We start from the raw sequence: 22022 nt of genomic DNA, 5'->3' as shown, positions 1-22022 counted from the left end.
CTGTGACTTTTGTCAGTCGAAAGGCAGATCAGGGAATATAGATTCAACCTGCATTAGACGGGGTTTCAGTCCCCTTGAAACCTCAGGTTCACAGTGAGGATGTACCCCTGGATTCATCCCTGAACCTGGATGCCCAGGTTTTGGCAGTGGCCAGGACTGTGTTTCCAGTTTGCACAGCTATGGCTAGCGAGTCAGCTGCACCCATCCCTGGAGAGGTAAGATGTGGCCACAGAAACACACGCCTTAGCTATGGGTCAAGAACTGTAGCGGCCAGACTACTGACCAGGGCTTGGTTTTACAAGGGCTTCACTGGCCACCAGTCAGTTTCTGTGCACAATTTAAAGTACCGGTTATCTTCTATATATATAAAAGTCAAAAATTGTGCGTTTGTGGCTGGCTGCAGGGCCGTCTGTAATGCAGGGCATAAGGGGGAGCTGCCCTGGGCCTAGTCACACTGCAGGGGCCACTGAGCCCACCATTTGGGCCCCAGAGCTGCTGCAGCTTTTAGTTCACATTCTCACTTGCCGGAGTGTATGACAGGAGTCACTGGGTCACATTGTTTATACTTTCCCTTACTAACAAGCACACCCTCTCAATCATGGCACAGGCCAGGTTTCTGATTTCCGCTATGAGTCATCCTATGGGCCATCTTTCATTCTCTTGGTCTCTCTCCCGTTCACTCCGACTTCCTTCGCCTTGGATCGGCTGGCCGCTGTTTGTTCCCTCCCCTTTACTCATGGTTTCTTTTCTGATTGTGGAGAGCATTTAGTCTCTCTCCCCTCTGCCTACAATATCCAGCGAGCAAGCCAGCGTTACATATCGTTGCCCCTTTCAATGCCAGATGTATCTGCTGGTGGTGTGATTAACACTAATGTGAGATGTGGTGCGGCGTGTGCTTGCCTGTCTGAGGGGCTGGGATGACGCAGTGGAGTGGAGACTCAGGGCTTTATTCTCCATGTTTCTCCCATGGGCAATTATATGTTGCATGCTCTAGAGTGGGTTCCCCAAATCAGTTGTATACCTTTGCTCCAACTGGAAAAACAACAAATGTTGTTTATAAACAAGCCTTACAATGAACTTCTACTTTCCTAATATTTAACTTTAGGTCCATAGTTGCTGGCGCCATCGCCATCATGTTGCCCATCATGCTGCTCTGGAATCTCCACGTTCTTCCCACATACAGTTATACCTTCCAGAATTAGTTTGTAACAATAAGCGGAAATTGTATTGTGTCCTCTTTATAAGAATTTAAAATAAACAAACAAACAATCTCAATTTTCCTTTTCACCTCTCTTATGGAGCCTTTCCGAGAAGCGTAAACCCACCTTAATGTGTTTCTAACAAATAGTGCCTATGACAATTTTACATCCCGGGCAACATCAGGTCTATCAGCTAGTGACCTATAAAGCCTTACATGACTTGGGACTAGGTTATTTGAAAAGCCACCTTCTCCCACGAGCCTGTCGGGTTTTAAGATCCTTTGGGAGACGCCCTTCTCTGTCCTGCCACAACCAGTGAGACACATCTGGAAAGAACAGGAAAGGAGGATTTCTTAGCAGCTGCTCCCAAGCCCTGGCCTTCCTTGCCAAGGCAGGCCAGGTTAGCTCCTTCTTTCTTATCCTTCCCTTGGCAGGCAAAAACATTTTTACAGGCAAACGCTTGGCCTCTAAGCAGATTTGCTGCTGAAATATGTTTAATCTGGTGGGTGCTGTTTAGTTTTTTTTATTGAATGTGTTTTAATTATGTCTTTATTTTATCTGCATTTTACTGGTACCACCTTCAGCACTGCTTTTTTAGAGGAAAGGTGGGATATAAATTTGAAATAGAGACAGAAGAGGGCAAGGGCCATTCAGAGAATTCATGAGCCCGGATGACTTAGCAGCAGGGACAAACTTGTCCCCCCACCCCACACACACATCATTCTCTCCTTTCCTTGCAACATGCAAACACCCCATAAGATCACAAGAGGAGCCTTTATTAGTGCAGAAAATACAGAAACACCAGGTAATGCATTTTAAAGACAGACCTGAGACACAGCAAACTGAGCAGTTGGGTCCTCCAGTAAAAATACCCGGATGGTCCAGGCTTCCAGACATTTCAGATCACTCATGTCAGAACAGCACTTCAAAAGTTGAGAGGCACCAGGGGAGACCCTGAAGGGGAGAGTGCCGTTTCTGGAAACCCATGCAGAGATCAAAGAGACAAACCCCTTCTACCTGCCAGGGGCAATACTTTGCTTCTGTAATTATATTCTTCCAGTGCTATTTATACCCTCAAGCTAACAAAGCCCACAGCCTAGGCAGGCCACCTTCCGAACAAAATGAAGCAAAAAGCAGCATTGCCCAGGGAAGGTCTGCTGCGATGGGCGTGGTGCTCAGCAGTGGCCAAACTCAGGGTCACTGCACAGCCAGAACACCCCTCTTCCAAACTTCCCAGCCAAATTCCCACTGCTGGGAGCAAATGTCAATACGGGGTTGATGAACACACACGTGGGCTGACCTTGAATCTTTTTTTTTTTTTGGCTGGAGCAAAGTTTAAAATTTTGGTTTGTTAAAGACTCTGTATTAGGTTTTATCATGTCATATTTCAGAGGGGTTTTGTGAACCACCCAGAGAGCTTTGGCTCTTGGGTGGTACAGAAACATGATAAATTAATGAATGAAGCGGGGAGAAGGAGTTCATGGCATTAAAGTGCGCACTCCAAACAACACCGGAATCATTACTATCCTGAGCATCAGGACAGTCTGGAGGAGCAGCCCAGCCACAGAAATACTGTTGCAGGAGCCTCTGCGACGCCACGTACCCGTGACCTTTCCATCAAGTCTTCCAGAAGCAGAGCAGGGCTTGCCCTAACGGAAATCATTTATTTATTTAATTGCATTCCATTTCTATGCCGCCCAATAGCCAAAGCTCTCTGGGTGGAACGGAACCACGAGTACCTCCCCAACAGTAGCCATGTGGGGGGCCCCCTGTATCAGTGCTGGAGTCTCTAAGGGGAGAAGTGCAAAAGAAGAGCTGGGTGGAGAGAGGAGGGAGCCTCTGACTTCCTTAGAGGAGCATTTGTTAGAAAGAGCTGTGCCTTCAAAACTGTTCTCTTCCCTCCTCACCAAGGGAAGCTTCTCTCTCACACTTAGTCATAGGACAGGGAACAAGGACCTATCAAGTCAGTGAGTAGAAGAGCTGCTCAGAAGATCACAAGCCAGTTTTCTAAGTTGTATGTACACAGGGAGCAGCCTTGGGCTGAGCCAGACCGTTAGTTCACCTCGCATGCTCTTGTCCACCCTAGCTGGGAGCCGCTCTCAGACAGAGGGGTGCTTTCCCATCCCTGCTTTCCAAGATCCTTTAACTGGAAATTGACTTGGGACTGTCTGCATGCAAAGCAGGTGCTATGGCCCCTCCTAATTAGCCAGAGTCCGGTGGCTGGGAAATGGCACCAAGGCCTGGGCTTCGGGGCTCCGCTGATGGCCCAGCCCTGAACTACGCCCTTTCCTTCCACTTCTCAGTCTGCCTTCCAAGAGGGAGCTCAGCAATGCCCCTTTTAAACAGAAAACAAAAGGGAAGAGGTTCAGAGCATAGAGAAGCCAAAGGCCCGACGGTTCCAGAGGAGTGAGTGCCTTTCCCTATATCGTGTGCGGAGATGGCAGTTCACCATCCTCTTGCACACTGAGAGGAGTGTCCCTCCCAGGAAGCTTAAAAAGGAGCCTGCTCCAGCTGGAAAGGGGAAACTCAATCCTGGGCTGGTGAAAGGACCTACCCTAAGACACAGGGCCCCAGGCCCTGCAGCAAGAGCAGCCGGGGCCTTCTCTGGGGGCCTGGGCCAGATCTTCCCCAACAGGCACTAGGCCTAACCAGGGCTATCCAGAAAGACAGTGAGAACTAAGGTGCTTGGCTCACTGGGTCAGGATCAGGTGTGAGGAAGAAGCCCCAGTCTTGGTGCTGGAGGGGCGGCCGGCAGGGCAGTGATTCGGGCCGAGAGGTGGCAGAGGTCTGGGCGCCTAATCCACCACAGCAGAGCTGCACATCGTGTTCATGCCGCAGGCCCGGCTGCCACGGTACAAGTAGTAGTAGCCCTGAAAGAGATGCAGGATGTGGGTGAGTGGTCGCGCACTGGCCGGGGAGTGGGGGAAGCGCCGGCATGAGACACAGACCTTGGCCATGCCAGGCACTGGCCCTCCTTGCCAGCTGGGGGCTGCCTTACCTGCTCTCCCCAGTCCTCGCCCCAACTGTTCTTGATAGCCCAGAATGGAGTACGCCCACCTGGTGCAGGGAGACAGAACACAGCCGTCAAGGAGAAGCAAGCAGGCTACGAGCCACTTCTGGGCCAAGGAAAGCAGCAGGCGGACCCCTGCAAGCAGAGCTGGGCGGAACCAAAGGTCACCTTGTCCAGCCCCCCGCCCGACATCCCCCCACCCACCCCCCGGCCCTGCAACCTAACCCACACCACACTGTGCCATGAGCAGAGAGCAGTGCCCTGCAGAGCATGTGACTATTCGTCACAGTTATGCCTGATTTTCCTCCAGGGAGCTCAAGGGGGTGTGCAGAGGTTCCCGGGCAGTCTCCCATCCAAGTACTGACCAGATCCTCATGTACCTTCAACAAATAAATACCCTCCCAAATAATGCGACTTGGGTAAGTGAGCCAAGTCATATAATACTGCTAAAGGTTGGAATGCCATCCCATTTTACCAGTTCTATCCTCTCCCTGCACAGGCAAGTAGCATCAAGCAATGCACAAATGTGGGCTTTCCGACTTCTACTTGAGGAGTCTAGACTGATGATTTCTCATCTTCCTACTTTCAAGGAATGCTTTTCAGATTGACCTGCCTGCTGAGGAACCCCTGGACTTTGCAGAGGATGCTGGGAAATACCTGCAATATCCAGGTTTGCACAGGGATCTTTCTAGGCCTGTAGGACTGAGTGACCTGTGAATGCCCTTGAGAGCAGAGGCTCCCTGATTTCAGTTTTGTGTGATCTACTTCCTCGCCCTCGCCCCCGCCCCCGCCCCCCAATCCCTACAGTCGTATAATGTGCTTTACATTTACAAAGCAAGAGCACAGAGCGAGATCTCTTAACAGTTAAGGTCTCACTAAGTGGTGTTGAGCGAGTCCAAGTAGGCACTCCTAAGTGATGTGGAGAGGGAATGTTTCCAGTGCTTTATTTTTCTGCTGAAATGTTTCCAGGGCATTTTTTCCCCCACAGAATATTTTCCATTTCAGACGTTCATCAGTAAAAATTGCAAATACAATATTAGACAAGTCTGGCAGCTTCAAAGTTGTAATCAGGGTTTTTCGGGTGATTATCCCTAGCATACATATATCTCACTGAAATGCAGATATGTCTAAGTGAAACAGAAGAGAAATAAGAGATCAGGAAAGATCACTAATAAATAGCGATAATGAAACGGAAGGTGCCCCAACAACCTCAGTGGAACAGAGTTGAATTCTGCTGAAATACATGAGTGGTTGTCAGCATATCATGCACTTTTCTTTAGGTTGCTAAAATTAATGATTGTGTCAACAGTTTTCAGTACTTTTTTTCACCTCAAACTTAAACAATGTAAGGGAAGTACATGCTATTGTCTTTAATTTATTTTCCCAGGCATTTTAGCAGTTTAGCTTTCTAGACTTTAAGCTTTGCTGTTTTAAATCTGTATTTTAAATCTCTGCATTGCTGCTAGGTTTTATTCTCGTTGTATTGTTATATTGTGGTTTTAATGTTTTTATATTTTATATTGTTTTACTGTGCGCTTTTTGGTTTTAACTTTTGTGAACCGCCCAGAAAGCTTCAGCTATTGGGCGGTATAGAAATGAAATGAAATATATACTTTTTTTTACAGGTCTTCCAATAAAAATGTCTACATAATAAAACATTTAAGTGTGCTTTAATTAAGCGTGCTTTCATTTTTCCCCTCAAATATTTCACATCAAATACTTGCTGGGACAAAAAGTTAATACGGCACAGGTTTAGAAAGCTTTCTTGTTTACTAAATAGAAGTAAAAGAAACACACTTGGTCAGATCGCTCTTGGGCGGGGCGGGCAACTTGTGGCCCTGCAAATATTTTGGCCCACAGCTCTCATCAGCCCAGCCAGCAGGGCCAATGGTGAGGACTGATGGAAGCTATAGGCAAAAACATCTGGAGAGCCACCAGTTGCCCACCGCTGCTCCAGGGCATCAGAATGTTTTCTGATTCTAACAGAAAATTTTCCTAAGCAAATGACCCTACTTTGCATTGGACAATTTTCCAATTCAAAATTTACCAGAAAACTCACATTAACTGGCACTCTCGCTCAATCGTATGCACCATCTTAGAAGAACTGACCAAGGTTCCGCTGGACAAGCATTCTGTGAAAAGAATCTCCGCTACCGGTAGGCCCTGCTGTCCACTGGCGGAGCGTGGCCATACCTTTTGCCAACTTTATCCGAAAACATGTCCAATATTCTCTTGCAGCTGTATTCTTTATCGACCTGCCTGTTCTTTAAGCTTTTCTGCCATCACCCTCCTCCGTGTGTATCTTTTCCATTAGAAGTACAAAGACCATCTACAAGGGAGGGAACTTTCCCAGCCGTGGTGCCAGGTTGTGGAATGCCCTCCCCAGAGATCGGCCTTATGCCAACACTGCTATAATTTAGGGCCTAAAAGCAAAAATGTTTTTTTATTTATCCAGATATTTTAATGGCGTTGACTTTTTTTTTAATTGTGCAAATTTTAATCCATTTTGAAGTTTTATCTGCTGTTTTCTCAATTTTGTGGCAGGTCTGGTTTTATTTTATGCTGTACAACAAACACCCTGAAATCTGTTATGATGAAATGTAGTACAAAAATGTTTTGAACGAACAAACTGAAGGAAAGATGTGAAAGTAAGCTTGCTCAACATTACTGAACCCAAGTCTAGGCTATTTCCACGTGCTAACAATCTGCAACTAGCCCAATTCTCCCATCGGGGGGGGGGGGGGGAGGCGCCAGCACACAAGGACAGTAGAAGGAAGAGATCCACAAGATCGCCGGCAAGACCGTGGGGCGTAGGCTCCAGAGTGCAAGCCCCACAGGACCCCCCATACATGCTCCAGGAAGATCCCCCATACCCAGCCTGAAGCGGTCACTTACGTGTGCCGTAGCCCACCAGGAGGACTGCATGGTCGATCATCCAGGGATTGCAGAACATGAAGAAGGGGTGGGACACTCCCCTCCTGTAGAACTGGAGTGGGGAGGAGGAGGAAAGACTCAGTGCAAAGTGTGGGCGCCAAACAGCTTCACACAAACGCATCACACCCTGAATGCTTTGCTCCCCACTGCAATGTTTGGGCCTTCAGGGCGGTTTTATCGTCCAAAAGCGTCCTAGCTGCATCACTCGTCCAAGACAGCTCCTGGGCCTGGCTCTTCTGACCCATCCTTTGTATAGCATCTCACATGGCCCAGTCTCCCTCTCGCAACTTGTAGCAAAAAGAGGGACGGGGGAATCTGGATTTGGAACCAGAATAAGGTGCCAAAGAAAGCCCAGAGTCGATTGACATAGCTGACTGCGGCTACACAACGGGGCTACAGCAAAAGCAGCATTCCAGAGCCCAGCACCGTGACCCCAGAGCTGCTCTTAGGCAAGGCAGAGCCCTCCCCGCGACCTGCACACCAGAGGGGAGACCTCTGCCCTTCACAGCACTGCCCTCGTGGGGCTCTCTCACCTGCATGGCAAAGGCATTCAGGGCAATGGAGATCGGCCCATTCCTCGCCAGCCAGGCAGCGATCTCTGCAATGGAGAAAGCGGCAGGTTACGGCCTTTATAAGTCGCACAGATGTAAAAACTGGAGGGCAGCATATCCCAGGAAGGCGGGCTGGAGCCCACCCCCAGAAAATGAACGCAGACACCTCTCCTCATTAGTTATTGCTCTTTCCAATCTGCAGCATTTCACGTAAGTGGATATGCACGCATTTAAGACAGGGACATACCCGGTGTGTCCCCTGCGCCACACACGAGGGCAACGGCAGCATAAGACCGCGGCAAAGGAGCCCTTACGTGCAGGATCAGGTTGACGATCTTGGCTCCTCACTGGCAAGGGCCCCTAGCAAGAATGTCTTATGCGATGCCAAGGTACATGTATGCTTACTATTTCTTTTATTGCTACGTTTACACCCCACCTTTCTTCCATCATGAAACTCAAGGTGGCTACAGGGGATTCTCGGCTGACCTTCCATCCAGGCATTAACCAGGCCCAGAGCTTCAGCCAGGCGGCTGCCTCCTGTGCCTTCAGGCCATGCCTCGAAGGCACGTGCAAGTTGTCTTCCCTCATTCCACAGCACAACTTCCCAACCGTCACTCGACAGGCTAAGGGACCTACGATTTGGCACATCAACCAACCCCCCAAACGACTGTCTCAGACACGCACGGTTCTCATCCCGGGAGATCTCCACGGAGCTATTGATGTAAACGGCCACCTTCTCCTTGGAGAACCCGCACTTCTGCTCAAAGCCCTCGTAGCTGTAATCACGCTCGGTCTCTAGGCCACCTGCGGGAGGGAGAAGGAGCAGGAATGCCAATGAAGTTGTGACCTAGTAAGGAAATTTGGGGAGGAGAGGCTGGGCTCTAGCTGTGCAGGGAAGGGCCCCAGGAGTTACTTTAAAAACACACTGATAATTGCCTCTCTGAGGCAGCTTCCAAAAACGGGAGTAGCAAAACACAATAATCCATACAATATCCGCAGCCACAATACAGGGTCACAGTATTCATTCAACAGCTTGAAGTTAACACTTCTGAAAGGGAACTGCATCCTCACCAAAGAGCTGCACAGACAGAGCAGCTTCAAACCTCACTGGGGTGGCTACTCCACAGGCGCTGAGGAACTGTAATGAAGGCAGTGCTTTAAAAGACCACGTTTCACACCAGAAAAGCCACGTTCCACAAAAATCTGGCATGAACAACATCCAAGGCGAAACTGGCAAACTGGGTGTGTTTCACTTTAGGGAGGAAACCACGCTCAAGACACCCAGTTATTCAGAGGCTGCCACAAAGCAGCAGCTGTGCCTTAAACACTCAGAGTGCCATGTATTATATTTTTCAAGCAGCACCGAAAGCAGTTCCAGGTTGGGTGTCAGACACACAGGGAAATAAGCTGCAGGATCTCACACACAGGAAAAAAGGCAATATCTGAAACCACAGAAAAAAGCCGCCCAACGGCATAGGTTATAGGAAACTATCTATATATGCAGGTGTGTTAAATATACCAACAATTCTAATATACAATTGAAAACAAGGTTTTGATAAAATATTGCGAACAAGGGTAGAAAGATCTATAAACAGTCCTCCAGCATTCCCTACATACGTATGATAATTGGTATCAATACCAGGCTATGCAAATTTTTCAATGCCCCTGTCCCAAATGTGTTTCGACTGAGACGGTCTTCATCAGCGGGAAAAATACGCCCATATTACAGCCCATGTGATCACCAATTACAACTAATATCTCGTAATTGCAGAGATGCTACAGAAAGCCAACAATATTTAAACTGGCGGGATTGTTGGCTTCTCACCAAGCGGTATGTATGCATGTCTGCTGAATAAGGGAGTATAACCATTTCCTCCCGTACCCAAGACGGCAAATTTCTTCCATCAATGTACACTGAGCAGGACTGTGTCTGCGTGCAGGCTGCATAGTGGAGCAGGCCATGGTGTTAGAAATCTTTTCTTTCTTGAAATAGAGCTAGACAAAAAAAACCCACATTTTGCCGCAGCCACTCACCCAATCCCTCGATGGCCTCGTACGCGCTGGACGGCAGCCCTCCCCGGCAGGCGTTGTCTAGGGCATCACAGTCCAGCAGCTCTGCAGAGGGAGACAGCAGCAGTCGCTTGGCGAGAGTCTGGAGCTGAGCCCAGGCATGCTGTTATTTATTTATTGAATTTATTAATCGCCCATCTGGCTGGTCACCCAGCAACTCTGGGCGATGTACAGCATATAATAAAAACAGTTTAAAACAATAAAATTCTACAATAAAAACATTTTCTAAAATACCCTAACCCACCCCAAATGCCTGCCTGAACAACCACGTTTTTAATGCACGGCGGAAGCTCATTAAAGAGGGGGCATGACGGAGTTCCCTAGGGAGGGAGTTCCACAGAGTGGGGGCCACCACAGAAAAGGCCCTCTCCCTCGTCCCCACCAGTCTAGCTGTCCTGGCTGATGGGACAGAGAGGCCATCTGAGGCTGATCTTGTTAAGCGGCCTGTCTGGTGCTGCTGGAGGCGCTCCTTGAGATAGGCTGGGCCAGAACCATATAGGGTTTTAAAGGTCAAAATCAACACCTTGAATTTGGCCCAGAAAACAACTGTTCTCAGTCCCAGGGCCTTCCCTCTCCACCTTTCCTTCCTCAGCAACCTAGCTCCAAGCTGCACACCCCTGTCTTCGGTCATGGCCACCTCATGCTCTGGAGATGCACCCCAGCGAGCATGACACACCCGGCGCGCAACTGAGCAGACCTCACCCCGCCGGTGGTTTTCTCCTCCACTAGCGGGCATAAGGAGCATACTGCGAGAGCCACGCCCCTCCTGCCCATGCAGGACACCCAAGCATGAAGAATGCCAGAAAGCAGCCTAGCGCAGGAGGCAGAAGGCATGCTCCGAGCAGAGGCAAATGCCCAGATGTTCACAACACCGCTCTGCAGCCCGGAAAACGACCCAGTCCTGACACTGAGCAGCAGCGGCGGCAGCCAATGCCTGTCTGCCTCCTTACCTTGCTCGGAGAGGGAGACCAGGGCGCCCTTGTGTAAGAACCACTGTCCTTCCACGTTGCCTGTTACCGAGAAGGCCCAGCAGGAGCCACAGTCTCCCTGCAATCAGGAGAAAAGGAGGCGGGGAAGACTCACTCCAGACCGTCTGCCCCCGCCCAGACACAAAGGCTGTCCGTATTCAAGAACTGGGGAACAGCTTCAGAAACCTTCAAGCCCTAGGCAGCTCAGGCCCAGAATGTGTCACGGATCACTTCCCTCCACACGCTATGTCAAGACCACAAGGGCATGTGCGGAGAGCCCTTGACACTGCTCACGACTACGGGATCGTTCTGGCCTCTGCAAACGCAGAGCCCACGCAGACCCCTGGGCAAGCAGATGCTTGTCACAGGCAGAGGAAGACCCACCTGGTTCTTGACCCCTGTGACCGCCCCGTGGTCTCGCCAGTCCCATTCAGCAGGGGCTAGGTCACTGGGGATGGTGGCTGGTTTCATGGGCCGGCCAGGCAGCTTGGACAGCAGTGGGTTCAAATGCGTAGAGCGGAACTCCTCCTCTGGAAGGAGGCACACAGAGAATATGCTGAGCGGGGGGATTCGAAAAGAGTCAGAAAGCAGGCGAGGGGAAAGGCCTCTCTCTTCCTGAGGCAATGGAGGTCACGGCCAGTTAGAGCAAACAATACTGGCTAAAAGGACAAAAAGCCTGACCCGGCATAAGGCAGCCAACTCTGCGAGGCCGGGGAGCCCGCTCTGAAGATGCACAGCGAACGAGGAAAGCCAGTGGAAACGCAGGAACTGTGGGCCAGTTGTGGCATTCTGGCGGCTTTTCACCTCTGAAGGACGCTTGGTGGGTGGCTGCCCTGGACGTACGCAGCCCGCAAGCTTCTGTGCCGGAGTTCTACTGGACGGAGGGCTGGGAGTGGCTATACTCATGAAGCTGCCCTGCTCCGGAACAGTCAGATCATTAATCCCCTTGGCCCTGAATTGCCTACTTTTATTTATTAGACAGACTTACGCACTCGCCTCAGTTTAAGAATTCCCAGGGTGACTGACGTATTAAAAACCAAAGAGATACATTAAAATCCACAGGCAGCAATGAGGTTCAGCAAAGTGATAAAATCCAGCCTAACACTGAAACAGCCAAATTAGAAACCAGCTGCAATAACACACTGGAAAGCCTGGGCAAATGAAAGCTTCATCTGGCACGGAAAAGACACCAAGTTCAGCACCAGGCCAGTTTCTGTAGTGAGGGCCTTCCATATGTGGGGCACCACGGCCCTCTCTCCAAGGCAAGACCTGCCTAACCTCAGAAGCTGGAAGCCGCTCTCCAAGGCCTCAGGCAAATGCCTGCTACATAAAGACCCTTTAACTGGAAACGGCAGTGACTGAACCAGAGGTCGGCTGCATGCAAAGGAGGATTTCTAGCGCCGAGCTATGCACTTTCCCCATAGGAAGCAGGGCAAGAATCCAGCCAAGAGAAGTCCCCATTACCCCAGCCCCCCATTCTTCCAGGTGTAGACTGAGCTTAAAAAAAACAGGGGTGGGTGAGAATATGTCTAGCCCAACCGCAGGCAACGTTTGGGCCCATTTGGCAATTTGAGAAACTGTCCTAGGCACCACCACAAAATATGGGAGATGTGGCTTGTCACAAAAGACAAGAAATCTGCCCTAAGGACTTACAAGGTAAAAGTGGGGTCTGAGCCCCAACACACTAAACAACTCCACTGAACCCAGTTTTCAGTGCCAACATAAACCTGTTTCACAGAAGGCAAACGCATTTTCGTCCCTCTGCCAACAAACACATTCCCCCATCCCTCTCTCTCTCCCGGGTTCATCACCCATTGACTGTCTCTCACGCACACACAGCTACCCCTGTGGGCACCGAGAAAGGTGTCTGAGAGTGCACTGGTGTCTGCAGGAGTTGTGTGGACTCTTCATCTGAGCCTTGCCTGATAGCTGGAGCCTGGGTTCAGTGCGGGCTACGCGTCAGCTGCCAGCAGACAGAACATTTTGTAAAGAATGCAGTTTGTGAGTGCAAGATATCCAAGCCTTTCCTAGCAGAAGGCAGCAGGTCATGGATTTTAAAAGAACAACTTTACTGGAATTGCTGCTAAGGCTACTGAGAACCTCTCTCAAAGCAAGATATCATAGAATAGAATCGTAGAATAGTAGGGTTAGAAGTAAAGAGCAACTAAAAATGCTTAATGATAAATTAAGGAGTTGGGGATGTAAACAAGTAAAAATAGTAACTTCATTAAAGAGAAGACACAAAGAGACACAACCAGATCCACAATGAATTCTGGGTAACTGATATCAAAAACGAATTGGTCTGGATAATATCTAAAGAGAGAATGCTGAGTTAGAGCCCATCAAAGGGTTATTTGGAGGAATGAGGTGCTGTAAAACTTAATGTTTAGGGTCAAAGTACATTTGAAGGGTGTTGGATTGTAAAGCTTTATTATTTTATTACTCAAAGTCAAGAGTGTATTTAAATGTTTTTGCTTATCAATTAATGGTCAATAATTACTGGGCAATAAATATCGTATCAGATATAAACACTATAAAACCTGATATACAGATGTCTAGAAAAGTGTATATGGTTGGGTTTAAGTAGTAAATTTTGAGTTAGGAGTTTTCTCAAAGATAGGATTCAGGATCAGTCTTATCTAGCCCAAGCGTACTTTGCTACTGGATTGCCACCACCAGTCGTAAACCTCGTAAGGCTTTTTCCCCCTGATTTCTCCTTTTAGACTATTAAGACTGGAATCTTGGATAACAGAAAATGTTTAGGAAATATTGTCTTCTTTTATTTAGATCTTGAAATCTTTTGCATTTGTTTTTATTGAGGAACTATTATTTTAGCCTACATATGTTGTATCTGATACCATTTTAGTATTTTTAAATAAAAATGAAAAATAGAACCAAAGGTGTTTCCCCTTACTAATTCTTCTTAGTACAAGACCAAGATGGAATTCACATTGAAACAATTTCTGGTGTACCCTTTGTTTGAGGTATATTAATCAGCTATATAGGTAGCTAATGGGCAACTAAATATTGGAATTATAGATTGACAACACTCAACAAATTAAAATCCTAACAAGCATTTGTAACCAGATGAGAAACTGGCAGCCAAATGCTTTCCCCATTCTCACCTACCTGTCAGGTCACTAAACTTGGTGATGCCATATTCTGCTGTGCCCTGATCCAGTTCCTGAATGAGCCGGGCCTTCTCCAGATTCTCAGCAAATATTCCGAAGCGCCTCTCAGTTTCTGAATGTAAGAAACCCAGGGAAAGAATTACAAATGATGAATGTTTACAATATTGTTCCTGCTTATTTACTGTAGCAGCTACATTTTCTATAGCACGCTCAACATGCAGAAATGCAATACTATCAGACTCTGCCAATGGGTGTTACATGGGGTTGCAAGGTCCAAGAAAGCAAGACTGGATCAAGAGAGACTGTGCCAAGGAGCAGCACCAGCAACAAAAACTCTACTTTGAAGCAGGCCTGACACAAGGAGATTTTATACAGATCAGTCCTCACCACATATTTTGCACTAGCCTATTGGGAGGCATTTCCAGGAAATGGGGGACCTCTGGGTTTTCCTGGCTAGTACTAGGAACAGTTTGATTTAACAATTTCCTTCACCCAGCATTCACCTATTTTGTCCTTGTAGCTCTTCTTGTAGGTGTTCAGAAAATCCTTGAAGAGGGAGACCAGATGGATGGAAGCATTCTACAGAAGAAAGAATCTTGAACTGAGAAGCTGGCAAACTGGACATCTGTGGCACAACTGGAGGGACTGTCAAGAACTAGATAACTGACACAGAACTGCCTCTGACTGCAGAGTGCGATTTCCCCATAGAAACTGTGAGGAAATCAAGACTCTAGGAAAAACAACAGCCCCTTCTGCTGAGGAACAGGAGTTGCTCCCTGACCTAACTACGGGGGGCGGGGGCAGGGGAAAGTGACACTGACCTGCAGAAACCTCTCCCCCTGGGACGACTCCTCAACTTCCACAGAAGGTGCCTTGGGATGAAACACCTCCCACTTGCCCAGTTGTGCTGTCTGGACGGCCTCAGATGGCTCTACGGGGACAGAAAAAGAGAGGAAACAACTTTCAAACCACATGGATATTTCAACAGTCACAGAAATTCCAGAAAGTAGGGCTCAAATCCCAAGTTCGTTCGTTCTCTCTCTCTCTCTCTCTCTCGATTGATTGATTGCATTTATACCCCACCTTTTTTCCTCTTGCAAGGAACCCAAGGCGGCTTACATTATCCTCCTCTCCATTTTATCCTCACAACAACCACCCTGTGAGGTGGGTTGGGCTGAGAGTGTGTGACTGGCCCAAAGTCACCCAGTGAGCTTCCATGGCCGAGTGGGGACTAGAACCCGGATCTCCCAGCTCCTAGTCCAACACTCTCGCCACGGCACCACACTGGCTCTATCTTCTTCCACTCCCCAGCAGCAATCCTCACCAAGACCTGCTTGGATCCGATATGTAGAAAGATCCTTCCACTTGACAGCCCACACCCCAATGATTCCTGTCCAGTCCAAAGTCCCAGGATGAATCTTCACATCTCTCAAAGCAGTGGAGGATCACCTGAGGGCCAGGTAGTGTCCCTGACCTTCCACCCCCCAGTCCACATCAAACTCATCGAAGCCCTTATCCTTTGTGGCTATGCTCTTCATAGCACCAATCCTTCCAAAATGGGTTTCAAAAGGGGGAGAAGGGTTGAGGACCAGTTAGAAATTACACACAATCCTACATGGCTCTGAAGCTACCGTGCACTGATGGGATTCTAGCCTGAATGCAGCTCTTCCATGGAAAGGTTATTTCTATGTGAAGGAGGATCCTGTGCACTCTGGAAGCCCACCATCCTATCAACACAGGTGAGCTAATACACGGCATTTTCCCCTCTCACCCATTTTGGATGGTGCCTATTCTCAGTCAACTTTTTTGACAGGAAATCTTGACCTGTTTATGCCGGCAGTATGAAGAGGGCAAGGTTCCGGGCCTTGCCTTCTTGATTGTATTTATGCATCAGACTACCCAGACCTGACTTACCGGAAGGACGACACTCTTGCTTAACCAGTGTCTTCCTGCTTGCCCAGGGCTGACTCCAGACCTCAAAAAGACATGACTGGGGAGAAAGAATAGAGACGAGTCATAAGCGCATGCAAGGCACGTGAACACAGCAGGCGCTAGGCAAACAAGACAAGGGCAGTAGATGGCTTACTGGCAGCTCTAGGGGGGTTAATGGGGTCTGCTGGGGAGGAACAGTGGGAAGTCAGGACTCCTGGAAAGAGCTGGGTCTTTGCCCCACTACAGAACTCTTCCCTCCAAGCAACACAAGACGTTATCTGTCAGCTGACAGGACAACTGAGCTGTCCTTGTTTGAGAGGAAGTTCACCCAAAGTGAGTCAGCTGAAGCCAGGTCACAAGATAAAATGTGAGGAGAAAGGGGACTGATACACTGATACTGATACCCAGGGTGTGCAGATATTAAATGGGAACTGTGGCCTTGTTGTTTATAAGTCTGAGTCAATAATATTGATGCTTACTGCTGTAACAGGAATCACAGCACTTTATGCAGACCAAAGCAAATCCAGGATGTTCCCAGGTTTCTAGATGCTCAGTCACTTTCAGATCCTCTTCCAGACATCTAGACCAGGGGCTGGGAACTTGTGGCCCTCCAGATGTTGTTGGACTACAACTTCATGCCTGACCACTGGCCTTGTTGACTGGGGCTGTGGGGAGCTGGGAGACCAACAACATCTGGAGAGCCACAGGTTCCCCATGCGTGAACCAGACCAAACCGACAGCTATATCAGCAGCACATTGAAAGAAGACGACCATATCAGAACCAATTCCTTAGTGCCAGCCATGGGTTCTAGCACAAAGCCTAGGCGGGACGTCTGCTCCAATGTAAGCAAGTAGGTGTGTGATTTAGGATGGGAAAGACAGAACTCTCACTTCACTGCCATCGTCACATCCCTACCTCCAGGAAAACTGAGAGATCAGCGGGCGGTTCTGCAGAAGCCCAACCTCAGGTGCCTTGCCCTATCACCACATTCATCCTGCTTCTTAATGCGTGCAGAGGTCATACTTTGGGGTCTGCAGCACTGATGGGAGGGAGGCGAGAGCTGGTGAGCAACCTCTGATGCACTATGGGACAAGTGGTTCTGTCACGCACAACTGGGATGATTCTACTGCCCTTGTCACGTCAGGTAGTACAGCCCCAGCACGTTGTGCTCCACCTTCATTGTTTTCCGTTTGGATTATAATAAAGTGAAACAGTGGAAATCACAAATAGTGCTAGCCACAATGTCTGCAGTTGACACATGATTCTCTCTTGCTTCCCAGCAAGTGGACTACAGGGTTTTCATTTCTACGTCCACAGATTCAGAACTGCTGGTTGTTTGGGAATGAAAAATCACATGAAGACTTACAAGCCTGGATCCCAATCATGTGGCCTAATTCAACCACATTACTCCACTGACTTGAGGCACACCCAGTAGATTTGAAGATCAGAAATTCTGATTAAACAGAAGCAGTGAATTATTTATTAAATTTATATCTCGCCTTTCTATGAGACTGTGCCCAGAGAATATACTGTGCAAATCACTAGGGTAACACAGTACTGTAAAACATTCCAGTTCCTAGAAGACAAATAATTTCCATTTTTCAGTGGCAGGGTCCAGTTCCTAGCTGTCCAAGCAACCGTGTGCCTGAGATTATTCCAGTCGAGGTATTTTGTAAGCTGCTTTTGTCAGCTTTAATGAACTCACAGAGAAGTCAGTGGAGCTATGTGAAACTGGGACTCCTGGAAGCAGTCACTGAACTCCAGGTCTCAACGTGTCAGAGGCGTTGGCTTGACTGCTTCTCACCCCCGCTAACAGAACCAAAGCTACAAGTACAATGCTGATTCTTACCAGTTGCTCTGGCTTGCCTGGAGTGACACAGTTGGAAGTATCTTGGCCGGCAGCATGGTTCCCATTGCACTGTCTCCTCAGCAGGATAACGTCCAGGTAGTATTTGATTCCATTCACCACCTGGAAGCAAGAAAAGGGCTCTCAGACAGGCCCAGAGCGCACAGCTGCACAGGAGCTGGGGAACCTGCCAAAAGATGGCCGAAGGGAACGAAACAGGTTTTGTAGAAACTGGAAGAAGGCAGGAGTGGCCTTGCTTTTTTGAGAAAGAAAGCAGCTGTCATGGTGGGAAAAGCCCTCAGCTGTGACTGGACTGGATTAGGCTTTACCCAGAGTTAATTCCTTGACTTTAATGCTGAGGTTCACAGCCTTGCACTGCAAGCACAGCACACAAAACGAGAACCACATAAAGTCAAAGTAGAATGCACAGCCAGCGCCTGGCATACTGCTGACACTAGGAATGTTTGCTTGTAGCAGGATGGCAATCCCTTACCTTTGCATTTTCAGTGTTCTGCAGGAAGCCTGCAGAACATTTTCAGTGTTCTGCAGGATTCCTGAAGGTCTAATGGTAAGAAAGGGGACCTTTCCTTGTTGCCTAATGGTCTTTGAAAATTCCTAGTACTGAACTTTGGGAAAAGGCTCTCATGAAAGCCAAGTAATGAACAGCACCACAAACATAAAGCTAACGTGGCGCAACACTGGAGCTCAGGGACAACTGTGGCCAGAAGAACTCCTACAGGGTAAGTCCCTGTCAGACAGAGCACCCCAGTTGTAAAATGCAAAATTAAGCACAGCAGGTTGCATGATGTCCACCTACTCATCACCAAAAAGGAAGAAATGCATCACCAGAACAAAAGGACAAAAGGGGACACTGATTTGCATTAAAATTGCACACGCTAATATATATGTGCAGATACAAATTTAGAAATATTCCTATAATTTATAAGGGCTCTGACCAGGTGACCTGCCTGCCTGCCCTGTCTGCTCTGCACGTAGATCGCTGCTCAATCTCCTTATGGTTCTTTCTCTTTAAACAGGATGTGGGCTGGCCAGCCCTTCAAATAAAAGGCACCTTCAAATAAAGGTCTGCCCGCTTTAAGTGGGCCAGGCGTCACCCTGGCAGGTTGCCTTCCTCAGGGGAATTTTTTGGGCATGCGGAGCACTTCTAATCCTTATACACTCGCTCTTAAAGCCTGCTGATGAGATGGGCGGGTCCCATCCGGGATGCAGCCTGCCTCTGAGGGAGGCGCAGGGCGGCGGGCGAGTGGGTATCGCCCGATTCCCGGCCACTGCTAGCCCAAAGGGATGTCGCTCGTCTTTCCCTTTGGTCACCGACCGAGTTCTCTCGCCAGCGAATGGCCTCCACAACTGCCCCCGGGGCTGAGGGTCCGCAGATCAACATCCCTGAGGGGCAATATAACGTAGCATAATACAGCAAGCATCACTACAGGATCTGCACAAGCCGGGGCCGCGGGCAGGAAGCCTCTTGGAGGGCCTTTCTTCGGCGCAAGGCGCCCCACCGACGCGCGCGACCCAGAGCTCCCTCGGAGCGAGCGGGCTGCTCCGGCGGCGGCGGCGGCGGCGCCCGCGCGGCACGGGCTCGGGCTCGGGCCCTCTGCGCGTGCCAGGCCGGGGGCTCCGCTGGCCCTGGGGAGGCCTTTCGCGAGCGGGGCGAGCGCGGCCCCGGGCGCCTCTCGGCGGGCCGAGGCCCCGGAGGGCCGGCAGCCTCGGGCGGGCAGTCGGCGCCGGCGCCGGGGCGAGCGCGCCGCCCGCTCCCTCCCGAGGCACGGGGGCTGCGGCCGCCTGCCCCTCCGCGCCCCCGCGCCATCGGCCGGCCTGCGCAGGGCCGGCCTGCCGCCCCGGTCCTCCTGGGCGCGGGGCGGCCAGCGCGCCCGGGGCCGCAGCGCCCTCCGCCCCGCGCGCGCCCCCCCGCACCTGGGTCTGGGCTGCGCGCAGCGCCCAGAGGCCGCCGCCGCCGCCGCCGCCGCCGAGGGCCTCGGCCAGGGCGAAGCGCGCCGCCGCCAGGGCCGAGCCGCCCCGCACGTCCACCTCGGCGGCACCCCCCGGAGCGGCGCGGGCGGGCGGCAGCAGCAGCGGCAGCAGCAGCAGGGCGCAGCGGGCGAGCGGCGCCGGCGCCATCCTGGCTCTGCGCGGCCCGCGGGGTCCGCGCGGCTGAGGGCGAAGGGGCGGGCCGCCGGGCGGGCCATTGGCTGCGGCGAGGGCGAGGGGCGCGGCCTCCGCAGAAGCGCCGCCCCCTCCCGGCTCTCCGCCGGAGCGGCGCCCCTGGCGGGGGCAAGGGGGGCGGGGCCTCTCCCAACAAGCCCCCCCCCGCCAAACGCCACAAAGAGGGGCGGGCCATTCGCGCCACACCAAGAGAGGCCGGGCCTCTCCCCGCCCCACCCGCGCACCCCCCCACACTACGTTTCTCCTGCAGAAGTTGGGCAGCAAACTGGCCTGGCACCCCTCCTCACAGCAGCCTCCCCCGCATGATGGACTACAGTTCCCATCACCCCCCACCCAGCATGGCTACCACGTGGAGAGCACCAGGTTGCGGGAAGGCTGTTCTAGACTTAAGATAGGTCCCAAGCCCCATAAAACTCCCTGGCCCTTGGGCCGCTTACCAACTCCACACTTAACCTACCTCACATGTGGTGTAGTGTGGTGTAGTGGCGAGAGTGCTGGACTGGGAGCCGGGAGATCCGGGTTCTAGTCCCCACTCAGCCATGGAAGCTCACTGGGTGACTTTGGGCCAGTCAGACTCTCAGCCCAACCCACCTCACAGGGTGGTTGTGAGGATAAAATGGAGAGGAGGAGGAGTATGTACACCGCCTTGAGTTCCTTGGAGGAAAAAAGGCGGGATATAAATGTAATAAATAATAATAAAAAAGGGTGGGGAGGCAGACCACGACGAAGGGAACACGTGCTAAGAGGTTTATATCGTCGTGCAGGGCTAGAGAGAACTTCTCTTCCTCCTGTACGCCAAGGAGGCATCACCCACTGAAACTGACCGGCAGGAGATTGATAGACAAAAATAAAGTCCTTCTGGACACAACACAATTGACATATGCAATTCACTGTTGCCAGATATAGCAATGGCCAATAGCTTTGGTAGGCTTTCAAAGGGGACCAGGTAAATTCTTGGAGGAGGCTATTTCCATGAAATAAAATAAAATCAATGATGGATGGATGGAACCCCCATGTACAGAGGCAGCATGCTGCTACATGCCAGTAGCTACAGCTTGTTCTTGGACTACATCACCCTGGCAGCTAAAGCCCAACAGATGGAGGTTCCCACTCCTGAGCTAAAGGAAGAACAAGGTCATGAACAAATACCAGGTTGCTCACGAACTCATGTTTACACATTCATGAATCATACATGCTCAGGAAGCCAAGTTTGGCTACAGCTTCCAGTTGTACATTTGAGTAGTAAACTCACATTTCTCCCTGTGTGCAAGAGATCCAGGCTAAGACATAATGGATGTGTAGTGATCATCAGATCAGTGTACTTGCTTCCCTATCCCAAAGCAAAGATTGCCACACATCATCTGCTGAGGACTGGATATTGTATCCTTTATCCTGCAGCTAATTGTGTCAAGCTGTAAAGAACACATCAGGAGCAAGAAATGCAATAGTCACAATGAACTAACATGTGATTTTAAAAGCTCTGCAGGATCCTTGGCTGAAAAGCTTCCCCCGACTTCTCTGCTAGAATTTGCTCTTGCAGTACAAGAACTTCCTTCCCTGGGCTTTCAACTCTGAACGCAGGTTTAAGTAGTAAGAGCCCTGCTGGATCAGACCCAGAGTCCATCTAGTCCAGCATTCTGTTCACACTGTGGCCAGCCAGCTGCCCACGGGAAACCCACAGGTATGCAACGGCACGCTCCCACCCACGTTCACCAGCACTTGGTACTGAGAGTCATACTGCCTCCGATACTGGAGGCAGCATCTAGCCGACGTGACTAGTAGCCAGTGATAGCCTGATCGTCCACAAATTCCTTCAGTCCTCTTTTAAAGACCCATATCCAAAGCAGCCTGCGAGGGAAAGGCCAAGCAATGGTTCTCAGGCAAAAAGGTTGTTGTGTCAATTTCAGTCTTATGCCAGGGAAAAATTCTGTCAAGCCGTTCCTAACAAGATGGTCACACAGATGATGCTGGACAGGTTTAAAGATGCCAAGGGAAGAAGGCTGAGCATTCCAGCCCAGTTACCTGGAACTGCTCCCCATCCTAAGAATTGGTATAGAATGTTCAGCCTCCTTTCCTGGACACTGTAAACAGGTAACATCTGGAGGAGTTTGAAAGAACCGTGTTTTGTCATGTGACCAGGATTGACAACTCCTGAGTTCCTCATCAGCTTGCTACCTCAGGGAGGTGCTGTATTGC

General features: G+C 50.1%; 1 protein-coding gene across 3 annotated transcripts; it reads right to left on the bottom strand.

The window, feature by feature from the left end:
• Window positions 1-1224: 1224 nt before the first annotated feature.
• On the bottom strand, window positions 1225-19790 carry CTSF (cathepsin F). Of its 3 annotated transcripts, none has more exons than XR_014786283.1 (15): window positions 19578-19790; window positions 17646-17765; window positions 15778-15853; window positions 14685-14794; window positions 14367-14442; window positions 13862-13975; window positions 11117-11262; window positions 10715-10811; window positions 9729-9809; window positions 8379-8498; window positions 7677-7741; window positions 7105-7195; window positions 4198-4256; window positions 3894-4069; window positions 1225-1525 (listed from the first exon to the last, which is right to left on the bottom strand). XR_014786283.1 is itself a non-coding variant. In XM_084823949.1 (14 exons), the coding sequence occupies exons 1-14, from the start codon at window positions 19779-19781 to the stop codon at window positions 3995-3997; spliced, it is 1434 nt and encodes a 477-aa protein (XP_084680075.1). In that variant the 5' UTR covers window positions 19782-19790; the 3' UTR covers window positions 2491-3994. The 3 variants fall into 3 exon arrangements, 1 of the variants encoding a protein (XP_084680075.1); XR_014786282.1 differs by lacking the exon at window positions 1225-1525 and adding an exon at window positions 1955-2153; XM_084823949.1 differs by lacking the exon at window positions 1225-1525 and having other exon boundaries at window positions 2491-4069.
• Between the last annotated feature and the right edge of the window lie 2232 nt (window positions 19791-22022).

The sequence above is a fragment of the Heloderma suspectum genome, chromosome 17, assembly GCF_057233095.1.
Source record: "Heloderma suspectum isolate Gila_16-S chromosome 17, 16-S_ref, whole genome shotgun sequence".
Classification (NCBI taxonomy): domain Eukaryota; kingdom Metazoa; phylum Chordata; class Lepidosauria; order Squamata; family Helodermatidae; genus Heloderma; species Heloderma suspectum.
This window is presented reverse-complemented; position numbering and strand designations above follow the sequence as displayed.

Coding starts and splice junctions, on each gene's coding strand:
- CTSF (XM_084823949.1), bottom strand. CDS start 19,781: ATGGCGCCGGCGCCGCTCGCCCGCTGCGCCCTGCTGCTGCTGCCGCTG. Junction 13,976..14,366: donor GAGCTACAAGGACAAAATAG/GTGAATGCTGGG, acceptor TCTTACATTCAG/AAACTGAGAGGCGCTTCGGA. Junction 10,812..11,116: donor TCACAGGGGTCAAGAACCAG/GTGGGTCTTCCT, acceptor TCCTGATTGCAG/GGAGACTGTGGCTCCTGCTG.